The 26,241-nt window shown below is 51.9% G+C and overlaps 1 protein-coding gene across 1 annotated transcript in view; it reads right to left on the bottom strand.

The window, feature by feature from the left end:
• The window catches only part of LOC140389518 (fibronectin type III domain-containing protein 3B-like), a 404,055-nt gene that overhangs the window by 18,352 nt on the left and 359,462 nt on the right, over positions 1-26,241 (bottom strand). Inside the window, 1 exon segment of the mRNA XM_072473693.1 lies at positions 10,976-11,194. Coding sequence (XP_072329794.1) covers positions 10,976-11,194 — 219 coding nt within the window.

Below are 26,241 nucleotides of genomic sequence, written 5' to 3'. Positions count from 1 at the left end.
GAGGAAGGAGCAGCGCTCCGAAAGCTAGTGACATCGAAACAAACCTGTTGGACTTTAACCTGGTGTTGTAAGACTTCTTACTGTGCTCACCCCAGTCCAACGCCGGCATCGCCGCATAATAATTTTGAAAAACAAGAAGATAAATTTCAAAAGTACACGCTGAGTTTTTAAAAAAAAAAGAGGTTGTGTCTTTGTAAAAGTGTGAGGAGAAATGGCTGATCCTAATTCTACATCTATGTCAGCTTTTGTTTTTATGTTCTCTGAACTTCAGGAAATGGTTAAGTTGATCGAGGGAGTGAGGGACAGAGGGAGAGGGGTTTGAGGATGAGAGAGAAAGGGGATACGGGATGAATGAATGAAGGGGAGAAGACATGAGTGAGAGAAAGAAAGAGTAAAGGGTAAGAGATGAGCAACAGAGCGTGAGCACTTGATCTTTTCAATGGTCTCATTTTCAAAAATTAAGTTGTGTTCTGAATCCAAATGGTCAGATCTACATTTATTGACAGTTAGAAAAGGTCAATAATAACAGCTTATCCTGGAGAGAGGCTTTAATTGCAAAAATCCAGGAGATTGTGCAAGGCGGAGAATAGCAAGACAGAACTGGAGAGAAAGGCAGGTTGCACCTTTCCTCATTTGAATTCAGTTTTCTTTTTGAGAAGTTGAATTTTGGAAGCAAACAAAGACTGGGGGCCTGAATCTCCGGCCGCGTTGGGCGTAACGTGGCAGGACGATCCCGGGAGAGGCCTCCAGCAAGCTCCCCGACAGCCTCCACGCCTCCCGGGATTCTCCGACACATCGCGAGGCGTCAGAGCGGGAAACCCGGCCCAAGTGGACTTGACCGAATGACGCTCGTGGAAGTTGGTCGTAAACCTACTTACGACCTGCCTGCCCGGGATGCACTGGTTTCCCGCGATTCACCGGCCTCCCCAGGGAGGCTGCAGCCGGGTGCCGATCAGTGGGCCAGGTGGAACGGCACTCAGGGCGTCTCCCAAACGCAGGGAGGCTCTCTCCCACCCCCCCCCCCCCCCCCCGTGTGGGCACCTTGACACTGCCAAGGTCTCTGGGTGGCACTGCCAAACCGGCCAAACCATGCCCATGAAATGAAGGTAGAGGGGAGAGGTTTGAAGGGTGGGAGAGTGCAGGGAAGGTAAGTAGGGGCCTCCGGGAAGTTGGGGGGGGGGGGTGATGGATGGGGGTCCTGGAACGGAGGGGGGTGTTGTAAGGAGGCTTGAGAGGGGGAGAGTTGAACAAAAAAGTGGTTCAAAGAGGCCGGGTTGACAGAAGTGTGATTGAAATTGAGAGCGAAGGAAGGTTGAGAGAGGGAGTGGCTGAAATGGCGGTGAAGAGAATGGAACTGGTGGTGGGGGGCGCGGGGCGAGAGGTTGCGAAATGGAAAGAGAAATAAAGAAGGAAGCTGAGAAGGGAAGAAGTGGGGTGAAAGGTTAGGAGGAGGAAACGAGGGATGAGGAAGAAATTCAGGAAAGTGGATTTAGATCAGCCATGATCTTATTAAATGATAGCGCAGGCTCGAAGGGCCGAATGGCCTCCTCCTGTTCCTATTTCTTAGGGAATGGAAGGAGGAAGGATTGAGGAGAAAGTGTATAGGAAGGAGGGGGAGTAGAAGAACAGGTCGGGATGGGGGGGGGGGGGGGGAAGGGTGGAAAACACGATCTGAAAGTGGACAGGAGACTTCACCAAGGGCATAAACTGATAAACACAGTCTCTCCTTAACTCGTCATTCCCCAAATGCCATTGCCCTGCGCATCACGGATACCGACAAAAAGACAAACACAAAATTAATCAATCAGATATTCTCTGGAAGCAGGAAAAAAAACGTATGCAGCTGTGCTGGGAGTAATAACCTGTCTCTGATTGCGGAATGATATTTATTCATTTCACCCTGGTTAGGAACGATTGATGTGGCTGTGATTATATTTTAACTGCAGCAACATGAGAAGCTGATGTGGCAGATTGAGCTCACTCTCAGGGTGAAGGTTGCAATGCTGTTCATTGTTGGCACCAAGTCCAGTGTGAAATCTCCCCCCCCCCCCCCCCCCGTCTCCCGCCATCAGTTCAATGTTCTGGAAGTTATTAACAACACGCTTTATTTTTCAAATGAAACCAGAGATCGCAAAGAACGCTTCTCGGTATTGGATAGACGGAACTCTGGAGGACGGGGTTTTGGCGGTCCCGCAGCAACTCTCCACATCCTCTCCGTGAGGGAGGTAAGAACGTGCGTTTGTATAGTGCCTTTCACAACCTCACAACACCTTGGAGCCAACCAAATATTGCCCCTGCTGTCATGTGCAGCACCCCATTTACGGACAGCAAGCTCCCACAAACAGCAACGCGTTCATCATTTTCTAAAAAAAAACCATCATTTCCTGGGTTGTGGACATGGCCGGCTCGGCCCAGCATTTTATACCCATCCCTCGTTGCCCTTGAGAAGGTGGCGTGCGGTCAGACGCCTTCTTGATCCGCTGCAGTCCCCGAAGTGTAGGTACACCCACAGTGCTGTTAGGGAGGGAGTACCAGGATTTTGACCCAGTGACAGTGATGGAACGGTGATATATTTCCAAGTCAGGATAGTGAGTGATTTAGAACATAAGAACTAGGAGCAGGAGTAGGCCATTTGGCCCCTCGAGCCTGCTCCACCATTCAATGAGATCAAGGCTGATCTTTTGTGGACTCAGCTCCACTTTCCGGCCCGAACACCATAACCCTTAATCCCTTTATTCTTCAAAAAACTATCTATCTTTATCTTAAAAACATTTAATGAAGGAGGTTCAACTGCTTCACTGGGCAAGGAATTCCATAGATTCACAACCCTTTGGGTGAAGAAGTTCCTCCTAAACTCAGTCCTAAATCTACTTCCCCTTATTTTGAGGCTATGCCCCCTAGTTCTGCTTTCACCCACCAGTGGAAACAACCTGCCCGCATCTATCCTATCTATTCCCTTCATAATTTTATATGTTTCTATAAGATCCCCCCTCATCCTTCTAAATTCCAATGAGTACAGTCCCAGTCTACTCAACCTCTCATCATAATCTAATCCCCTCAACTCTGGGATCAACCTAGTGAATTTCCTCTGCACACCCTCCAGTGCCAATATGTCCTTTCTCAGGTAAGGAGACCAAAACTGAACACAATACTCCAGATGCGGCCTCACCAACACCTTATACAATTGCAGCATAACCTCACTAGTCTTGAACTCCATCCCTCTAGCAATCAAAGACAAAACTCGATTAGCCTTCTTAATCACCTGTTGCACCTGCACACCAACTTTTTGCGACTCGTGCACCAGCACACCCAGGTCCCTCTGCACAGCAGCATGTTTTAACATCTTACCGTTTAAATAATAATCCATTCTGCTATTATTCCTCCCAAAATGGATAGCCTCACATTTGGCAACATTGAATTCCATCTGCCAGACCCTAGCCCATTCACCTAACCTATTCAAATCGTTCTGCAGACTTCCGGTATCCTCTGCACTTTTTGCTTTACCGCTCGTCTTAGTGTCGTCTGCAAACTTTGACACATTGCACTTGGTCCCCAACTCCAAATCGTCTATGTAAATTGTGAACAACTGCGGGCCCGACACTGATCCTTGAGGGACCCCACTAGTTACAGGTTGCCAACCAGAGAAACACCTATTTATCCCCACTCTCTGCTTTCTGTTCGTTAACCAATCCTCTACCCATGCTACCATTTTACCCTCAATGCCATGCATCTTTAGTTTATGCAGCAGCCTTTTGTGTGGCACCTTGTCAAAAGCTTTCTGGAAATCCAGATATACCACATCCATTGGCTCCCCGTTATCTACTGCACTGGTAACGGCCTCAAAAAATTCTCCCAAATTAGTCAGACACGACCTACCCTTTGTGAACCCATGCTGCGTCTGCCCAATGGGACAATTTCCCTCCAGGTGCCCCGCTATTTCCTCCTTAATGATAGATTCCAGCATTTTCCCTTCAACCGAAGTTAAGCTTACCGGCCTATAATTACGCGCTTTCTGCCGACCTCCTTTTTTAAACAGTGGTGTCACGTTTGCTACTTTCCAATCCTCTGGGACCACCCCAGAGTCTAGTGAATTTTGATAAATTATCACTAGTGCGTTTACAATATCCCTAGCCATCTCTTTTAACACTCTGGGATGCATCCCATCAGGGCCAGGAGACTTGTCTACCTTTAGCCCCATTAGCTTGCCCAATACTGCCTCCTTAGTGATTACAATCATCTCAAGGTCCTCACCTATCATATCTTTATTTCCATCAGTCACTGGCATGTTATTTATGTCCTCCACTGTGAAGACTGACCCCAAAAACCTGTTCAGTTCCTCAGCCATTTCCTCATCTCCCATTATTAAATCTCCCTTCTCATCCTCTAAAGGACCAATATTTACCTTAGCCACTCTTTTTTGTTTTATATATTTGTTGAAACTTTTACTATCTGTTTTTATATTCTGAGCAAGTTTACTCTCATAATCTATCTTACTCTTCTTTAAAGCTTTTTTAGTAGCTTTCTGTTGCCCCCTAAAGATTTCCCAATCATCTAGTCTCCCACTGATCTTTGCTACTTTGTATGCTTTTTCCTTCAATCTGATACTCTCCCTTATTTCCTGAGATAGCCACAGTCGATTTTTCCTCTTTTTACCGTCCTTCCTTTTTGTTGGTATAAACCTTTGCTGAGCACTGTGAAAAATCGCTTGGAAGGTTCTCCACTGTTCCTCAACTGTTTCATCATAAAGTCTTTGCTCCCAGTCTACCTTGGCTAGCTCTTCTCTCATCCCATTGTAATCTCCTTTGTTTAAGCACAAAACACTAATGTTTGATTTTACCTTCTCACCCTCCATCTGTATTTTACATTCCACCATATTGTGATCCCTAACTATGAGATCATGAATCAATCCCAGTCTACCTTGGCTAGCTCTTCTCTCATCCCATTGTAATCTCCTTTGTTTAAGCACAAAACACTAATGTTTGATTTTACCTTCTCACCCTCCATCTGTATTTTACATTCCACCATATTGTGATCCCTAACTATGAGATCATGAATCAATCCTGTCTCATTACACAGGACCAGATCTAGGACCGCTTGTTCCCTCGTAGGTTCCATTACATTCCATTTGGAGGGGAACTTTCAAGTGATGGGGCGCGATTCTTGGCTCCCACGCTGGTTGGGAGAATTGCCTGGGTCGCCAAATTTTCCCGCGACGCCGGTCCGACGCCCTCCCAAGCGGCGAGATCGGCCCCATTGAGTTCTGCGCGGCGCAGGCCGGAGAATCACCCGAGACACCCAAAATGGCGATTCTCCGACACCCCTGCTATTCTCAGGCCCGGATGGGCCAAGCGGCCTGCCCAAAATGGCGGGTTCCCCCCAGTGCCGTCCACACCTGGTCGCTGCCGGCGGGAACAGCGCGGGAATGCTGGGGGGGGGGGGGGCGGCAGGCGGGGGGGGAGGGGGGATCCTGCACCGGGGGGGGGGGGGGGGGGCGCTCAAATGTGGTCTGGCCCGCGATCGGTGCCCATCGATCGTCGGGCCGGTCTCTCTGAAGGAGGACCACCTTTCTTCCGCAGCCCCGCAAGATCCGTCTGGCATCTTCTTGCGGGGCGGACTCGGAGAGGACGGCAACCACGCATGCGCGGGTGACGCCAGTTATGCGGCGCCGGCCGCGTCATGTATGCGGCGCCGCCTTTATGCGGCGCCAAGGCCTGGCACGTGTAAATGACGCGGCCCCGCTCCTAGCCCATTATCAGGCCCTGAATCGGTCGGGATAGGGGCCGTTTCGCGCCGTCGTGAACCTCGACGGCGTTCACGACGGCGCGAACACTCTGCCTCCATTTCGGAGAATCCCGCCCAGGGTTTTCCCATGTGTCTGCTGCCCTTGTCCTTCTAATCAAGATGCGGTGATGCCGGCGTTGGACTGGGGTGGGCACAGTAAGAAGTCTTACAACACCAGGTTAAAGTCCAACAGGTTTGTTTCGAATCACTAGCTTTCGGGAGCACTGCTCCTTCCTCAGGTGAATGAAGAGGTACTTCTAGATCAAGGGGCAGGATTCTCCCGCACTTGGCGCGATGGCCTGACGCCGGCTCCAAGAGCAACGCGAACCACTCCGGCGTCGGGCCATCCAGAAGTTGCGGAATCCTCCACACTTCCGGGGGCTAGGCCGGCATCCGAGGGGTTGGTGCTGCGCCGAAGGGCCGCCGTAGCCCGGCGCGAGTTGGCGCATGCGCAGAACCGCTGGTGTGTTTCTTCTCCGCGCCGGCCATGGCGGAGCCTTACAGAGGCCAGTGCGGAGGGAAAGAGTGCCCCCACGGCACAGGCCAGCCCGCAATTCGGTGGGCCCCGATCGTGGGCCAGGCCACCATGTGGGCCCCCCCCCCCCCCCCACCGCCCGGGCCGGATCCCCCCCGCACCCCCCCCCCCCCGAGAACCCCGCTAGACGGCCGACAAGCCAGGTCCCGCCAGGATGGACCACGTCCGTTTCACGCCGGCGGCCGCTCGGCCCATCGGGGCCTGGGGAATTGCTGGGGCCCCCGACCGGCGCGATCCCCGCCCCTGCCCGAAAACCGGCGCCGGAGAATTCGGCAGCCGGCGCCGGAGTGGGATTCACGTCGCCCCCCGCCCCCCCCCCCCCCGGCGTTTCTCCGACCCGGCGGGGGGACGGAGAATCCCGCCCAAGGTATTTCAAAGTGCAGGTCACGAAGGCGGGTGTCGGGAGGGCCGCGGGATGATCGGTCGCTGCCTTTCCGCGGTGGTCCTGATCGTGGGTGAAGTGCCCAATCGCCCCAAAGGGAGTTTAAATTGAGGATGTTGGCAGCTACCGGTTTTAAATGGGGCCGATGCAGTCTTCCGGCCACAAGCAGCAGCAGAGAGCAGGTCACATGCCCTGCGTGTACACTTGATGTCAAGCAAAGGAAGAGGACTGTGAAGATGAACCATTTTCTTTTCAGAAAGAGACGGCCAGAGACACAAATAGGCAGAGTACCTACTGGCAGCATCTCACATCTGAATCTGCTGGAGAGAGCGGCTCAGCAGAGTCCAGGGCAGCACACAGCAGTGCTCATGTTAGCTCTGTACAGAGCTCCAGGGCCTCTGGCTAACAGACGACAAAGAAGAAACTTAACTTGACTTCAAGAAGCCCTAGCAAAACTGGGTCAATAGGAATCAGGTGGAAAACTCTCTGCTGGTTGGAGTCATACTTGGCACAAATGAAAATGATTGTGATTGTTGGAAGTCAATCATCTCAGTGCCGGGGTATCACCGCAGGAGTTCCTCAGGGTCGTGTCCTCGGCCCCAATCGCCTTCTGCTGCTTCATCAATGACCTGCCTTCCATCATAAGGTGAGAAGTGGGGATGTTTGCGGATGACTGCACAATGTTCAGCACCATTCGTGACTCCTCAGACACTGAAGCAGTCCCTGTCCAAATGCAGCAAGACTTGGGCAATGCCCAGGCTTGGGTTGACAAGGGGCAAGTTACATTCACACCACACAAGTGCCAGGCAATGACCATCTCCAATAAGACAGAATCAAACCACCGCCCCATGACATTCAATGGCATTACCATCGCTGAACCCCCTCACTATCAACTTCCTATGGGTGACCATTGACCAGAAACTGAACTGAACTAACCATAATAACACTGTGGCTCCAAGAGAGGTCAAAGGCGGGGATGCTACAGCAAGTAACTCACCTCCTGACCCCCCAAAGTCTGTCCACCATCTACAAGGTTCAAGTCAGGAGTGTGATGGGATACTCTCCACTTGCCTGGACGAGTGCAGCTCCAACAACACTCAAAAAGCTCGACACCATCCAGGACAAAGCATCCCGCTTGATTGGCACCCCATTCACAAACATTCAAACCCTCCACCACCAGAGTCACAGTCATACACACACACACACACAGACATACACGCACACTTACACATACACACTGATGTACACAGGCACACTCAGAGGCATATATGCATGGACATGCCCCCATGCTCACACAATGATTGGATTTATATGCATTCACATGCATTCTTGCCCAGACACACCAACACCAACAATGGATAGGGATGAGGAGCAGGAACCCTGGCTGATATCCCACCCTCCCTTACCCAATAGCACCGAGTCACACACTTTCCCCTCCCCCCACCTTAGACCAGGTAACCCAGCACCAGCCACACATGGAACCTGGGGAGGTTCTCTTAGATGTGCCCCACAGTCTGACCAAACCATCTCCCCTCTAAGCTCAATGTGAAAAGTCGTCAGTGTGCACTGCCGGGGGGGGCGGGGGGGGGAGGGGGGGGATATTGCTTCTACTGGTAAGATCCGAAATGCCTAGCAAAATGGGATTGAAATGCAGCACCAGCTCGGAGTCGCGGTGAAGGCTGGTATGATGGCCTGCCATGGCAGGGCCTACCAGCTCTGTGTTTGGTTTGAGATAACCAAGTGACCGATCAAAGACCCTTGTGTTCAAACATATCAACACTACCCAATGTGATCATTTTTACTATGTTAAAGCATCTCTAGGAATGCAAGTTGTTTTGCTGGTCGTAATCACTGTGTGGGAAGGATTGCAAACGACCAGGGAAATAATTCATGGCAGGTAGCAGGGTGGGGGGGGGGGGGGGGGGGGGGAGGAGGAGAGCAGAAAGGACCAATCACTTTCATCGCTTATTTATACTGGAGCTGGTTAACAATGAAGGCCGACAGCCCCAGCTCTCAAACAACTATTGGCAAATGGCCTGCACAGCACAAGAGGACCTTGTGCACACCTCCCCATTCACTCTCAGGCTAAAGTGTGCAGTTGATTGCTCAAATTGCTCCTGTGTTTTTTACGTCAATATCATTTCAGTGATCCTGTACGGAATGCTGAAGAGGCAGTTCACTGTGCCGACTGTTCCCAGAAATCAATTAAAGTCAAATCACTGTGACTAATAAATAGATTTTCTGAGTAAATTGCTACTCTTCAACAAAAGGCTCACTTCGCAACAATTAATTTGTCCCAGGATGGGTTTGTGAAGATAAACTGTGTTTGAAAGGAACTTATTTAAGTGAATTAGATCAACTCTCGTTGAAGTCAGTATTCCAAAGAAACAAGACAACTTTCCCACTCAAGCTGCAATCCGAATCAAACTACTCCAACATTCTCCATTTTCTACATTAATCCAGCAACAGCAGATCAAAAGCATCTCACTGTCGGCAAAGCTTTTTGGGACATCATAAGATTTTAAAAGGCCTGATGGAAATCTTTCACTTTCCCTCATGGGTAAGGGAGTCGCCCTCCTGTCACAGAGCATTCTCTCGCAACACCTCAAAATGCTTCAAAAGTGGGCAGCACGGTGGTGATGTGTTGGGCGCTCTGGATCCGTGGAACACATACAGGCCACCAACACTTAAAATAGTGCAACACTATTAAGCTAGAAACTGTTGAACATACTTTCACTGTGGGTTAACACGATGTTAGATTAAACTAAAGACCTATGCCTGTCCTAACCAGTCGATGCACTCAGCACATGGTGAAGATCTGTGTTGTAAGGTGTAAGCTCTGTCCTTCTGAGAGGCTGCATCCCGAATGAGCGGGAAAACTGATGCCCTCTGTCTTTATAGTGAGTGTGCTCTAACTGGTGATTGGCTGCGGTGTTGTGTGTGTTGATTGGTCCCGCTGTGTGTCCATCAGTGTGTGTGTCTGCACCATGATATACTGGTGTATATTATGACAGGCGGCACAGTGGTTAGCACTGGGACTGCGGCACTGAGGACCTGGGTTCGAAACCCGGCTCTGGGTTACTGTCCGTGTGGAATTTGCACATTCTCCCGTGTTTGCGTGGGTTTCACCCCCACAACCCAAAGATGTGCAGGGTAGGTGGATTGGCCACGCTAAATTGCCCCTTAATTGGGAAAAATTAATTGGGCACTCTAATTTAAAAAAAAATGCTTCAAAAGCATATGAATTAGCATTGAAAAATGGGGCCAGACCTTCACGGTGTCGAGACCACTCCCGAGCCTTTCACAAATGGTAGGCCGGACCCACTGGGATTCCCCCCGCCCCCCCCACCCTCCTGCTCGGTCCCAGCAATTTTTGCTAGTGGATGGAGGTGGCACGCCCTGCATTCCCGACATGACCGGTTCCATTGCGATGGAATGCATCATCTCCCCATCCCCTGCAATTACTCTGGACTTGGGGCGGCCGCTCCAGACTCCAGAAAATCCTGTAGCGAGTACAGCACCGAGCATTTTCTGCGGGGGAGGGAATGGGCCCGGGTCAGGATTTGTGCATATGTGTTTCATCGAGGCAGCTGCCTCCAGCCATATCTTACTGTCATTGGCCAGGAGTGGGAAGCACGATGTGTGTAGATTATTCCAGGGAGGAGCAGGTCTCCACTTTGCGTGGGGCCTTTGGAGAGGTGGGGTAACCCTTTTGAAAAGAGAGATTACCCCATTGGATATGGTCCTGGGGCACCTTTGGGAAAGGCCTTTGGAGTTGTTAAAAGGGGATATGAATGTGCGTAGAAAGTGCTGGAACTGCCGAAGGAGCTGTCAGGAGGAACCTTCAGAAGTGTCCAAATGAACTGGCAAAAGAAATGGTCAAAAGATTTCCATTTCTGCTGCTCCTTCCACAATCTCAGCATGTCCCGAAGTTCTTTCAAAGAACAAGAACAAAGAAAAGTACAGCACAGGAACAGGCCCTTCGGCCCTCCAAGCCTGCGCCGACCATGCTGCCCATCTAAACTAAAATCTTCTACACTAAAGAACAAAGAAAAGTACAACTAATCTCCAGCTGATCGAGTGATTTTGCAGCACACTCATTGTTATTATGTCGGAAATGCAGCATCCAATTTTCACACAGCAAGATTCCACAAACAGGAATGAATTAAATGACCCGATGATCCGTTGGTCAGAGATGTTGGATGAGGGGTAAACATTGGCCCCAGGGAACCTCAATTAGATCCCCCTTTAATCTTTCAAACACCAGTGGTACTCACTTTCCACTCCGTTCCTCCATCTGAAGCACGTAGACAGTTTCAATGTCGGTGGTTAGTACTTTGTTGCTGCTGCTGTCCCCCCACTTGAGCTTGAGGCTCAGGGGGCCCGAGGCAGCGCACTCTAGCCTCGGAGGCGCTGGCGGCAGGGGTCTTGTCTTGGCTTTCACCGCCTGGCAGAAGGGTCCAGCGCCGATTCCATTCACTGCCCGAATCCTGATCCTAAAAGGAAATAAAAAGATAAAATGGGTAAAGTTTTGCAACCATAACGACACAATAAGAAAATAAACCAGTGTGGAATTCATGTGAAACCATTGCAAATCACTTGCTGGGGTCCAGCTGAGACTGGGTGTAAAAAAAGGCTCGTCACATTTTCTTTTTCCTGTTGTAACCATCCTTTCTCTACCCACTGCTGCTTCTCAACATAAAACTCTTGGTTCTGGTGCGTAACCCGCAGACGAGCGGGATACAACATCCCAAACTTCACCCCCTCCTTGTCGAGGGCAGCCTTGAGCCTGTTGTACCCGTCTCTCCGCTTGGCCAGGTCCGCTCCCGGGTCCTGATAAATACGCAGCCCGTTCTCCTCCCGGGTGCACTCCTCGCCCGCCTCACAATCCTCCCCCTGACAAGGAAATGATGCAGCCTCACCCCACCGCCCTCGGCAGCTCCCCCACCTGCGGCCTCCTCCTCAGCACCCTGTGTGCTTGGTCCACATTGAGAGGATGGTCAAAGCCCCCACCTCCCCTCCCACCCCCCCCCCCCCCCCAACCCCCATCAATCTCTCCAGTATGTTTGCAAGGTACCAGAAGCCTGCCTGCCTTCAATACCCTCAGGCATCCCCACGATCCAGAGATTTTGCCTCCTGGAGTTGTTCTCAAGATCCTCCAACCTCTCCATCAGCCTTTACTGACTGGTCATCGCCACCCCCATCTCCAGCGAGGTCAACCCATCCTCCCCCACCGTCTCCTCCATCTTTTGGATCGCCAGACCCTGTGTCTCCTACCTCTGCTCCATGCGCTCAATCGCCGCATTATGAGGCTCCACCACCTTAGCCAGGTCTTGCAAGGCCTCCTTCCCGTACTGCTGGAACCTGCTGTTGAGGAATGCCACCAGCTGCTCCCGAGACCACTGGGCGGGCAGCGCTGCCCCCCTACTCACTGCCATCTTCTGCTGTGTCGCTCCACCTGCTCAGGTTGCTGCCTGTTTCTCGTTGCACTCCTTGTCCGATGAGCCATAAACCAGTCCCACCAGAGGAGTATCACATTTCGCCATCAAACACCACACAATTCGGGTGGGGAAGGACCGAATAAAACCCACCTTCGAGTGGGAAGCATCAAATGTGTGACCACGCACTCCATGGCCACCACCAGAGGTCTACCTGCTGCTTCCCTTCATCGATCGGGGCATTGAGTACAAGAGTTGGCAGGTCATGTTACAGATGTATAAAACTTTACTCAGGCCACATTTGGAATAATGCGTGCAGTTATGGTCGTCAGTACCAGAAGGACGTGAATGCTTTGGAGAGAGTGCAAAGAAGGTTTACCAGGATGTTGCCTGTCATGATATTCAGATAAACATCATGGTACAAACACACACACACACACTGATGGACAGATCAACGGACCAATCAACACACACGCAACATCACAGCCAATCACGAGCAAGGGCACACGCACTATAAAACGGGGAACACCACAGTTCCCGCTCATTCCAGCAGGAGACAGCTCAGGGCACAAAGCTCACAGCGTGCCACTCAGACATTCACCATGTGCTGAGTGCCTCTCCAAGATAGTGTCAGGGCTGGGTCCACAGGTTAGAGGGTAATGAACGAACCACAGTAACAGGTTTACAGATGTTGTTATTGATAGTAATAAAACTGAGTTGTACCATCTGCAACCGTGTTGGTTCGTCTGTGTAGCAGAGTACCCAACACGACATAGTACCAGGATTGGAACCCAGCAACTGTGAGACCTACCGACACATCTTCAGAGATCCGCCATCCTGCGCCATGGACACCATCAGCCCGCCGCAGCCGCTCCAAATCGCTGGAAACCTCGGCATCAACTGGAAGCTATTTAAACAGCACTTCCAGCTCTTCCTCAAAGCCACAGAAAGGGAGAATGCATCGGACACCAGGAAGGTCGCCCTCCTCCTCTCCACGGCAGGGCAACACGCCACCCATATCTACAACTCTCTGGTGTTCGCGGAAGGTGAGGACAAGACGAAGTACAAGATGGTCCTTCTAAAACTCGAGCAACACTTCAGCGTCGAGGTAAATGAGAGTTTCGAGAGGTACCTCTCCCAGCAGCGCCTGCAGGGTAAGGATGAGCCTTTTCAATCTTTCCTAACACACCTCCGTATCCTCGCGCAGTCCTGCGGTTACGAGGCCACCTCCGATTCCATGATTCGGGACCAGATAGTTTTTGGGGTCACCTCGGGCACCCTACGCCAGCAGCTCCTCAAAATTAAAAGCCTCACCCTCGCCACCGCCATCGAAGCCTGCGTCCTCCACGAAAACGCGACCAGCCGCTACTCCCAATTCCAGGCGGCCGAATCGGCACGGCAGGGGTCCTACGAGGCCGAGCGGGTCCAGGCGATCGAGTTCCTCCTGGCCCGCGGCCCGGATGAGGGCGGCCATTTTGCGCGCTTTCCGCGGCCTCCCGCACTTGCACGCGCCAAAAGAGACGCCGACACAGAGGGACGTGACGCGCAGGCGCGCTCTACGCAGGACCAAACTGCGCATGCGCGATGGCGCAACGAACGCCATGACGTCACGACGTGCGGTAACTGTGGATCCGCACATTTAAAGCGGCAATGTCCAGCAAAGAACCGACAATGCCTCCGCTGTGGCAAGATGGGCCACTACGCTGCCTGCTGTCGAGCAGCTCAACCTGCCAATGCTTCCCCAACTCCGACAACCTCGCAGGGACGTGCGGGCCATTCAGCCTCCATACACCGAGTCATACCCTGACGACGTACAGACCGATGATACAGACGACCGGGGGGCGTTCCATGTTGCGGTCATTGACAGGAACCGGATGTCCCCAAGCAGGACCCACCAGCCGATGCCAGTGAACAGCATTAATCCGGGTGATGAATGGTGTGCCACCCTAACGGTCAACCGATCACCAATCACATTCCGTTTAGACACTGGTGCCTCCGCCAATCTCAATGCATGGTCAGCCTTCTACGCCTTGAAGGTCAAACCACCGATTTGGCCATCCCGCTATCAGTTGGTCGATTACAACGGTAATGTTATCCCGGCCCTGGGATCCTGCCAGCTCGAGTTCACACACAATGCATACACAGCCACACTGTCCTTTGAGATAGTTGGATCCTCGAAGGACTCCCTGCTAGGCGTACAGGCGTGCAAGATCCTCCACCTCATTCAGCGGGTACACACTCTCTCTCCAGAAGGCACGTCCGATTTCCCGGATGCAGAATTCAGGGCACAGCTCCACTCGCTCCTCGCCCACAACCAGGAGGCATTCGAGGGCATGGGCACACTGCCCTACACTTACAGAATACGGCTCAAACCGGATGCCACCCCGGTCATTCACGCACCTCGTAGAGTCCCAGCACCACTCAAAGACCGCCTCAAGCAGCAGCTGCAGGATCTCCAGGACCAAGGGGTGCTATCCCGGGTCACGGAGCCCACGCCATGGGTCAGCTCCATGGTGTGCTTAAAAAAGCCCTCTGGCGAACTCCGGATCTGCATTGATCCAAAAGTCCTAAACAACAACATCATCAGGGAACACTAGCCCATACCCAAACGAGAAGCGATCACGAGCGAAATGGCCCGGGCTAAAATTTTTACAAAGCTTGATGCCTCGAAGGGTTTTTGGCAGATCCAACTGGATCAGTCCAGCAGGAAGCTGTGCACCTTCAACACTCCTTTCGGCAGGTTCTGCTACAACAGAATGCCGTTTGGCATCATCTCGGCACCCGAGGTATTTCACAGAATCATGGAACAGATGATGGAGGGCATCGAAGGGGTGCGCGTCTATATTGACGACATCATTATCTGGTCCACCACACCACATGAGCACATCAGTCGTCGCCAGTGCGTCTTTGCTCGGATACGAGAACACGGCCTGCGCCTCAACCGAGCCAAGCGTTCTTTTGGCCAAACTGAGCTAAAGTTTCTGGGGGACCACATATCCCGGTCGGGAGTGCATCCGGATGCAGACAAGGTGAGCGCCATTACAGCCATGCCGCAGCCGGCAGACAAGAAAGCAGTGCTACGCTTTCTCGGGATGGTCAACTTCCTGGGGAAGTTCATTCCCAACCTTGCCTCCCACACAACGGCTCTTCGCCACCTGGTGAAGAAGACCACGGAGTTCCAGTGGCTGCCCGCACACCAGAAGGAATGGGAAGAGCTCAAAATTAAGCTCACCACAGCCCCGGTATTGGCGTTCTTCGACACCTCTCGGGATACGAAGATCTCGACTGATGCCAGCCAGTCCAGCATTGGGGCGGTACTCCTGCAACGGGACGACACTGCATCATGGGCCCCGGTCGCCTATGCCTCGCGTGCCATGACCCCCACAGAACAGCGCTATGCGCAGATCGAGAAGGAGTGCCTGCGTTTGTTAACCGGCATAGACAGGTTCCACGACTACGTGTATGGTCTCCCCCAGTTCACCGTGGAAACCGACCATCGCTCCCTGGTCAGCATCATACATATGGACCTGAACGAGATGACCCCTCGCCTCCAGCGTATCCTACTCAAGCTCCGGAGGTATGACTTCCAACTGGCCTACACCCCGGGAAAGGACCTCATCATCGCGGATGCCCTGTCCAGAGCAGTGAGCACACTGCCCGATTCGGAGGGGTTCGTCTGTCAGGTCGAAGCGCATGTGGCCTTCACATCGGCCTATCTGCCAGCTGACGATTCAAGTCTGGCCCGTATTCGCCGCGAGACTGCGGCTGACCCCCTTCTACAACGTGTGATGCGCCACATGACGGGAGGGTGGCTCAAAGGACAGTGCCCACAATTCTACAATGTCCGGGACCTCTTGGCTGTCATTGACGGTGTCCTCCTAAAGTTGAACGGATTGTGATTCCACACAGCATGCACAGGCTGGTTCTCGAACAACTGCACAAAGGCCATCTCGGGGTTGAAAAGTGCAGGCGGATGGCCCGAGAAGCTGTATACTGGCCGGGCATCAGCGATGACATTGCCAACATGGTGCTCAACTGCCCCACCTGCCAAAGGTTTCAGCCGGCGCAACCCCCTGAGACGCTTCAGCCCCATGAGTTGGTCACGTCCCCCTGGGCGAAGGTGGGTGTGGACCTTTTTCATGCGCTCGGCAGGGACTACGTCATCATCATAGATTACTTTTCCAATTATCCGGAGGTCACACACCTGCACGATTTGACATCGTCCGCTGTCATAAGGGCATGCAAAGACACCTTCGCTCACCATGGCATTCCGCTTACCGTCATGTCGGACAATGGGCCCTGTTTTGCAAGCCAAGAATGGTCTTCATTTGCCGCTTCGTATGGCTTCACACACGTGACCTCCAGCCCTCTGCACCCCCAGCTGAATGGCAAGGCGGAAAAGGGTGTTCATATCGTCAAGCGGCTCCTCTGCAAGGCTGCTGATGCCGGATCTGACTTCTGTTTAGCCCTGTTGGCCTATCGCTTGGCCCCACTGTCCACTGGCCTCTCACCAGCCCAGCTGTCGATGGGTCGCGCCCTCAGGACCACTGTGCTATCCATTCTTGTTCCTACACCCGACTATGCTCCAGTACTGCAAAGGATGCGACAGCAGCGTGCTCAGCAGAAGGTGGCACATGACACTCGGGCAACTGATCTTCCTGCCTTGGCGCCTGGAGACAATGTCCGTACCCACCTACCAGAGGGTGGCTGGTCGGCAACTGCTGAAGTTCTCCGACGCGTGGCTCCCTGCTCGTTCCTGGTTCGCATGCCTGATGGCTCCATTCACCGGCGCAACCGCCGGGCTCTTCGCCTGCTTCCGCGCTCGCTACGTGATCATACACCGGTGCCACGCCCTCCTGTTGTTCCTGATGTCGACTTTGTGGAGCTTCCTGCCTCCATGCCCATTCCCCTGTCGCCTGTGGCCAGGCCCATTCCTCAGTCGGTGGATCCTGACCCACCCTTGAGGCAGTCAACCCAAATTCGTCGCCACCTACTAGGTTGGACTTTTGAGCCTGTTTGAACATTGGACTCACTAAAGATTTATGCCACAATGTTAATATGTTTCTCTTTTTGTCGTTACAGGAGTTCGTTTTGATGCTTGATGTTTACACTTGTTTTGTTTATGGTACAACCTCGTTGCTATGTTGGACCTGACACCTTCCTATGTATGTAGTTTAGCCACATGTACATGTTGCTAATATTGCACACACATATTCAGCTGCGCTCAGTACACATCTATATTTATTAACACATAGGCACATATTTTTGTAAAAAAGGGAGGATGTCATGATATTCAGGTAAACATCATGGTGCAAACACACATACACACTGATGGACAGATCAACGGACCAATCAACACACACGCAACATCACAGCCAATCACAAGGAAGGGCACACGCACTATAAAACGGGGAACACCACAGTTCCCGCTCATTCCAGCAGGAGACAGTTCAGGGCACAGAGCTCACAGCAAGCCACTCACACATTCACCATGTGCTGAGTGCCTCTCCAAGATAGTGTTAGGGCTAGGTCCACAGGTTAAAGGGTAATGAACGAACCACAGTAACAAGTTTACAGATGTTGTTATTGATAGTAATAAAACAGAGTTGTACCATCCGCAACCGTGTTGGTTCGTCTGTATAGCAGAGCACCCAACACGACATTGCCTGCTCTGGGGGGTGTTCGCTATGAGGAGTGGTTAAATAAACTCGAATTGTTTTCGTTGGAAAGACAGAGGCTGAGGGGAGACCTGATTTGAGGTCTACAAAATTACAGTAAGAAGTCTTATAACACCAGGTTAAAGTCCAACAGGTTTGTTTCGAATCACTAGCTTTCAGATTGCTGATGATTCGAAATAAACCTGTTGGACTTTAAGCTGGTGTTGTAAGACTTCTTACTGTGCCCACCCCAGTCCAACACCGGCATCTCCACATCATAAAGGTACGAGAGATATAGACAGGGTGAATAGTCAGAAGCTTATTGACAGGGTGGAAGACTTAATTACAAGGGGGCACAGGTTCAAGGTGAGAGGGGAAAGTTTAGAGGAGATGTGCGGGAAAAGCTTTTCACGCAGAGGGTGGTGGGTGCCTGGGACGCGTTGCCAGGGCAGGGGGCGGAGGCAGGCACGACAGCAATGTTAAAGATGTATCTTGATAGACACATGAACAGGCGGGGAATGGAGGGATACGGATCGTTTGGGCAATAAGCAGTCGGTCTAAAGAAAGAATCTGGATTGGCGCAGGCTTGGTGGGCCGAAGGACCTGTTCCCGTGCTGTAAAGTTCTTTGTTCTATTACATTTCTGTAATGTCCTCTTTTTGTACAACCACAGCTTATACTCAACCCCAACTGCTACTTTTCCCCTCCTCAAGTCACAGTCTTAGAGGATTAAATCCCCCTCAGTATTCCCGGTCCTTGGGAAGATATCGGGGGGCACGAGAGCTTTCTTCTGCATCTGGTAGGATATCATTAGGAGCAGAATAGGACCACACTTTATCAGCACAGCCGAGAAGCCGAGTGTAGGTTTCAGGGTGACTGAACGACGTAGACAATGGGCACCCTTCCCCGCTGGGCGCAGCGGGTGAATTCCACAACAGCCCCAAACCGGACCCGGCGTGACTCGCTCTTCCCGGCACGATCTGGGTGTGACCCAAATCAGGATATAAATGAGCCTCCCAAACGCCAGTTTCACCCAGTACTGCCAAGGTGCCCAGGTGCCAGGTTAGCGCTGCCAGGGTCCGGGCCTGGGGAGGGGGTGCCTAACTCATTACAAAGGAGGTGGGGGGGGAGGTTCCAGGGGCCACAAGAAGGTTGGGAGTTGAAGGGGGGAGGCGGGGGGGGGGGGGTCCATAAAGCGGGAGGTGGGAGGCGGCTGAAAGGAGGTGGGTGCAGAAATCGGGGCAGCTGATCAAAGTGGCGCCCCGATATGCGAGGTGCCGGTCCTGCGGGCAAGCCCAGCTCGCCAGTGCAGGAAATCCACTAAAGCGTGGCAGCAACGGGGAGAAAGTCCAAAACCGGCAAAGTGCCGACGAAAAGTGGGTGAATCTCGGCATTGCAGCCGCTGAGAGAGAGCCCACCAAATGGGCCTTTGATTTATTTCCGCTGAATCGGGTCCATTGAAGACTTTTGAATGGAAGACTGGCCTAAAAGAGAAGACTGAAGCGACTCCACCTTTAGACCCTTGGGAATGACAAGAGAAGAACCCAGGACATTCCGAGGAACTTGTTGCTCCCCCGGAGGACTCTGGGAAGAAGCTTCGGAAGAGGAATGATCTTCAACTCCGGGAAAGACTGTCACAGCTGTGTCCTCCCCTGCTGGAGCAAAGACTGAAAGACATTGGAAATCTGAGATTACTAAGGAAAAAAACAACCAACTTCCTGCAAGAGTTAGCCCGGGGCCATCTACTTTCGGCAGACAGGAGTAAGAGAGTCTCACTTCTCTCCGTGCAAGGTTTCTCCACTCTGAGCACTGGGAAGAATTGCTGAGGATATGGAGAGAAAAGACAGCCCCATCTTCGCACTAAGACAAACATCCTGTCCGCGATTAACTCTGCTGTACAGGATTCTGCAGCTTCTGAAGTGCTGAAGATTCTGCTGCAGCTTCTGTGCCGACCCCCAGCTCTGGAGGGAAGACTTTCACACTCCTCGCCAGGCCGCAAGTGACTCTTTTGTTCCTCCTAAGCTGGGATGTCAGCTGTGCCTCTGCCGGTGTCATTGGTTCAGTCAGAAGGCTGCAGGTTCCAGTCCCACTCCAGCGACAGGGACACGAGGCTGACACTCCAGTGCAGACTGGGTGAGGGCCGCCTGGTTTTTTGGATGAAAGGTTTGGACTGGGTCCCCGCCTTCCCTCTCAGGCGAATAGAAAACAAACACCAGGTCAACATTGAAAAAGAGCAGGACAGATCTCCCTGGCGCCCTGGACAATTTTTAACCCTCAAACAAATTCTAAAGCAGATTGTCTGGTCATTATAACATTGCTGGCTGTGGGAGCTTGCTGTGCACAGAGTGCCTGCCCCCTTTCCTCCAATGGGAGCACGTCTTTGGTTATAAAGGTGGCCTCTTGCCACCTTTGAGTGTCTCAACCTTTCCTCTCGCTCCAGCTGACAAATTGTTAATAACAAGCTTGATGCCAAACACGGCCTTCCTGTTTGACCTCCCACTTGCAGATTCTGTGCAGACCGTACGGCACATTAATAGGCCATTCGGCCCAACTGCTCCCTGCTGGACTTTGCGCTGCAACATGAGGCTTTTCTCACGCTACCTCATCTCAGCCTATCAGCTAATCCACATGTAAGCCTACTTGTGGCAATAAAGATTATTAGTATTATATGTATCTATTCTATTCCCCTCAACCACTGCCTGTGGTAGTGAGTCCCACATTCCCACCACTCCCTGGGTAAAGAGGTTTCTCCTGAATTCCTTAGCAAATTTATTACTGACTAATAATAATCTTTTATTGTCACAAGTATGAAGTTACTGTGAAAATCCCCTCATCGCCACATTCCGGCTCCTGTTCGGGTAAGCTGGTACGGGAATTGAACCCGCGCTGCTGGCCTTGTTCTGCATCACAAACCAGCTGTCTAGCCCACTGAGCTAAACCAGCTATCAATATTTCTGTCTAATAGTTGTGGCCTTCTCTACATCTCCCTCTTGATGAATTTATAGAAGTCGATGATGTGTTTGGTGTTCTGGATCACATACAGGTCACCAACACTTGAACTGGTGCAACACTATTTTATTAAAAGGTTAACTATTTAAACATACTTGAACTGTGGGTAAATATGATACCAGCTTTAACTAAAGACCTTTGCCTTGTCCTAACCAGTTGATGCACTCAGCACATGGTGAATGTCTGTGTTGCAGGCTGTGAGCTCTGTCCTACTAGGAAGCTGCTACTCGAATGAGCGGGAACTCTGATGCCCCCTGTCTTTATAGTGTGTGCTCTAACTGGTGATTGGCTGCGGTGTTGTGTGTGTTGATTGGTCCCACTGTGTGTCCATCAGTGTGTGTCTGCACCATGATATACTGGTGTATATTATGACAGTCGATACACCCCCAACCCCACCCTCAGTCCTCAGCAGTACTGAAGTATATTTCCATATCCCCTTTCTCACTCAGCGAGTTGTTGTGATTCGAGAGAAGCTGCCGGAAAGAGCAGAGGAGGCAGATTCGATAGAAACTTCCCAAAGGGAACTCAGTATCTGTGTGAACATTTTCACAGCTCCAGGAATGAGCTGGACAAGTGGGAGAAACTGGACAGATCTTCAAAAAGAGCCAGCACGGCTCTGATTGCTGAGTAGCCTCCTTCTGTGCAGTGTGACTCGATGGGGCTGTGAGGTGAAGACCACGCCTCCACCCTATTCCCGTAACCCCACCCATCCTTTTTCGGACACTAAGGTAATTTATCACGGCCAATCCACCGAATCTGCCCATCTTTGGACTGTGGGAGGAAACCGGAGCACCCGGAGGAAACCCACGCACACACGGGGAGGACGTGCAGACTCCGCACAGACAGTGATCCAAGCCTTGGGTAGACCTTGGGTAGGGTACTCTTTCCAAGGGCCGGTGCAGGCTCGATGGGCTGAATGGCCTCCTTCTGCACTGTAAATTCTATGATAATCTATGAAACTTTTCCTTCCGGATGGGTGAATCGGAGGGAGAGAGCTGACTGGTGGGAAATTACTGGCTTCCTACTTCAGTCTGTTGTCCGTCATGCTCTGGGTTACTTGGAACTGGGAACCCCATTCTACCCTCGCCCGCCACAGCAGCAGTCACAATTTGCAACAATGGCCGACCCACCACCATCCTAACACCACCCCTCCTCCCCCACAACCTCACCATCACTCCCCCAGGGACACAAAGGCTAACTGAAGACAGCAAGTCGGATGGTCAGTATATCCCAGCACACACCGCCTGGGGCCATGGAGCAACGGAATACCGGTTTATTTATTGCACCCCTGTCGGTGGGATCTTGCTGTGCACCAATTGGTAGTCTCATTTCCTACAGTACTGCACTTCAGCGAGTACTTGATCCTCTGTGAAATTCTTTGGGATAGATTCCCAATCAGTGAGGGAATAAAGGGTTGCGGGAAAAAGACAGGGAAGTGGACGTGAGGAATATCAGATCAGCCATGATCGTATTGAATGGCAGCACAGGCTCGAGGGGCCGAATGGCCTCCTCCTGTTCCTATTTTGTATGGATGTCCAGAGCCCATGAGATTCGCTCTAGTACGACAAAGCTGCCTGCTTCTCTTAATGTAACAGGCTGAGATGGAGGAAAATCACCAGGGATCCATTTCTCCATTGTTTAATGGAGTCCCCATGCAGAAATTACTACAAGCTAACAAGGGTGTTTTTCGAATATAAAAGGGGCGGAGGTTATGTTTCAGTTGTATACAGCTGCTCTGAGATGAAGTCTGGAGTAACCGTGTTCCGTTCTGGGCAATACATTTCAGGAAGGGTATTCTGAGCCTCGGTTTTTATTTTCCCATTCCTGATTTCATTTAATTAACTGAATTTAAATTCCTCCAGCTGCCTTAGTGGGATTTGAACATGTGCCTCTGGACCATTCGTTCAGGCCTGTGGATTACTAGCCCAGTCAACACTAAGCTACCATAAAGAATTCCACAGATTCGCTCCCCTCTCAGAGAAGAAGTTCCCCCCCTTACCTCGGTTTTAAATTCGGCAATCCCTGACTTTGAGATTATGCCCTCTGGTCCTAGACTCTCAGCATCTGGTTAAGATACAGATCAGCTACGACCTTAACTGATTGGTAGAACAGGCCTTGGGGCGTGAATGGTAGAACTCATCGGAAAATGATCAGCGATGGAAACCTGCTCTCCTTCAGCAGTAACCGCTACATGGAAGGGGATCAGCTAATTCACCGCATGGTGATCTGTTCGGAGGCTGCATTCACCTCATCGATCACAGGAAACAGACTCAAAACCTCCAACTCTCACCGTCTTCTGATTTGCTATCAGGGCATCCAGGAGGAGTGCCTCTGCCCTCCTGCACAGTAACAGCCTTTGCCGTCTGCCCAGAAGATAAGCCCAAGCCCTCAGGTCAACTCTTCATCCACAGGAGAGCACCTCCCACTTCTGATTTTCTTTTAAGATTCACTGTCAGTTTTAACGACGTGAGGCCTCAATGAGGGACATGTGGGGAGATCTGAAATCATTCTCCTTCGACCCGGAATCTGTCTTCAGTGGTGTTCAGTTCTCGATTATTTTTAGCGGTCCCGCTTTGCTGCCACAAAACCGGTTTCAGTTCTAGAAGCAGGGCAATGGGCGGCAAAATTGAAATCTGCCAAATTTCACCCCTGCAGCGGTTTTGAAACAATTGAAAGCGTCAGTCATACCTCAGTGAGCAGCACATTCTCTGCTCAGTGAAGAGATTCTCAACTCGATTCCTGCTGGAACCCAAAATCCAGGCAGACACTCCCAGCGCAGGACCGAGGGAGGCTGGTTACCTCACTTAGCTGATTAGCTGCTTGGTGATGCAGAACGAGGCCAACAGCGTGGGTTCAATTCCCGTACCAGCCGAGATTATCTGGGAAGGCTCTACCTTCGCAACCTTGCCCCTCGCCTGTGGTGTGGTGACCCTCAGGTTAAACCATCAGCAGTCAGCTCTCTCTCTCTCTCTCTCTCCCCCTCATGCAAAGGGGAGAGAGCAGCCTTGGGGACTATGGTGATTTTAAATATAGGAGTGCTACATTGTCGGAGACGCAGTTCTTGATGCGAAATGTTAAACCGCTCTTTGCAGGTGCGGACCAAAAAAAAACAAAAAGTGGAGGGGGTGTTCTCCCCCTTGGCATCCTGGGTCAGCGTTTACTCCACAATCAACATCACAGATGCAGTTTATCCAGTCATTACCACATTATTGCTTGCTGTGGGAGCTTGCTGTGCACAAATTGGCAGCCACATTTCTTACATCACCACAGCGACTGCACTTCAAAGTTAATTAACTGGCTGCAACAAACTTTTGATACTTCCTGAGAGATCGCGTAAGGCACTATAGGGAGGCAAGCCCTATCTCGCTTTAATATAGGAAGTGAGTTCTCTAATGGCAGTCGAGCGGGGTGGGGGGTGAACCAACTTTCTCTGGCCAGGTCACGGAGAGGATGAAGTAAGCAGGAAGAGTCGCCTAGAACCATGCTGATCCTGAGGACCCGGATTGCAAAATCAATCCATTCAGCATCAGCTGCAAAAATCTATATTTGTAGAAATGAAATCAGAGGAGGCGTCCCAGTTGCTGATCTAAAATACTGGACAGTGCACAATAACAGGAAGCGCAGTCCCTCAGTCTGAGCCTCAGTGGACAGCGCACGATAACAGGAAGTGCAGTCCCACAGTCTCTCTGAGTCTCACTGGACAGTGCACGATTACAGGAAGCACAGTCCCACAGTCTCTCTGAGTCTCACTGGACAGTTCACGATTACAGGAAGTGCAGTCCCACAGTCTGAGCCTCAGTGGACAGCGCACGATTACAGGAAGCGCAGTCCCTCAGTCTGAGCCTCAGTGGACAGCGCACGATTACAGGAAGCGCAGTCCCACAGTCTGAGTCTCAGTGGACAGCGCAAGATAACAGGAAACGCAGTCCCACAGTCTGAGTCTCAGTGGACAGCGCACGATAACAGGAAACGCAGTCCCACAGTCTGAGTCTCAGTGGACAGCGCACGATTACAGGAAGCGCAGTCCCACAGTCTGAGCCTCAGTGGACAGCGCACGATAACAGGAAGCGCAGTCCCACAGTCTGAGCCTCAGTGGACAGTGCACGATACCAGGAAGCGCAGTCCCACAGTCTGAGCCTCAGTGGACAGCGCACGATTACAGGAAGCGCAGTCCCACAGTCTGAGTCTCAGTGGACAGCGCACGATAACAGGAAACGCAGTCCCACAGTCTGAGTCTCAGTGGACAGCGCACGATTACAGGAAGCGCAGTCCCACAGTCTGAGTCTCAGTGGACAGCGCACGATAACAGGAAACGCAGTCCCACAGTCTGAGTCTCAGTGGACAGCGCACGATTACAGGAAGCGCAGTCCCACAGTCTGAGCCTCAGTGGACGGTGCACGATAACAGGAAGCACAGTCCCACAGTCTCAGCCTCACTGGACAGTGCACGATAACAGGAAGCGCAGTCCCACAGTCTGAGTCCCAGTGGACAGTGCACGATAACAGGAAGCACAGTCCCACAGTCTGAGCCTCAGTGGACAGCGCACGATACCAGGAAGTACAGTCCCACAGTCTGAGCCTCAGTGGAATGTGCACGATAACAGGAAGCACAGTCCCACGGTCTGAGTCTCACTGGACAGTGCACGATAACAGGAAGCGCAGTCCCATGGTCTGAGTCTCACTGGACAGTGCACGATAACAGGAAGCGCAGTCCCACAGTCTGAGCCTCAGTGGACAGCGCACGATTACAGGAAGTGCAGTCCCACGGTCTGAGTCCCAGTGGACAGCGCGCGATAACAGGAAGCGCAGTCCCACAGTCTCAGCCTCAGTGGACAGCGCACGATTACAGGAAGTGCAGTCCCACAGTCTGAGCCTCAGTGGACAGCGCACGATACCAGGAAGCGCAGTCCCACAGTCTGAGTCCCAGTGGACAGTGCACGATTACAGGAAGTGCAGTCCCACGGTCTGAGCCTCAGTGGACAGTGCACGATAACAGGAAGCGCAGTCCCACAGTCTGAGTCCCAGTGGACAGTGCACGATACCAGGAAGCGCAGTCCCACAGTCTGAGTCCCAGTGGACAGCGCACGATAACAGGAAGCGCAGTCCCACAGTCTGAGTCTCAGTGGACAGCGCACAATAACAGGAAGCGCAGTCCCACAGTCTGAGTCCCAGTGGACAGTGCACGATAACAGGTAGCGCAGTCCCACAGTCTGAGTCTCAGTGGACAGTGCACAATAACAGGAAGCGCAGTCCCACAGTCTGAGCCTCAGTGGACAGTGCACGATTACAGAAAGCGCAGTCCCACAGTCTGAGCCTCACTGGACAGCGCACGATACCAGAAAGCGCAGTCCCACAGTCTGAGTCCCAGTGGACAGTGCACGATTACAGGACGTGTAGTCCTACGGTCTGAGCCTCAGTGGACAGTGCACGATAACAGGAAG

This window comes from Scyliorhinus torazame, chromosome 14, assembly GCF_047496885.1.
Source record: "Scyliorhinus torazame isolate Kashiwa2021f chromosome 14, sScyTor2.1, whole genome shotgun sequence".
Taxonomy (NCBI): domain Eukaryota; kingdom Metazoa; phylum Chordata; class Chondrichthyes; order Carcharhiniformes; family Scyliorhinidae; genus Scyliorhinus; species Scyliorhinus torazame.
Note: the sequence above shows the minus strand (reverse complement) of the source record. Positions and strands in the feature narration are given on the sequence as shown.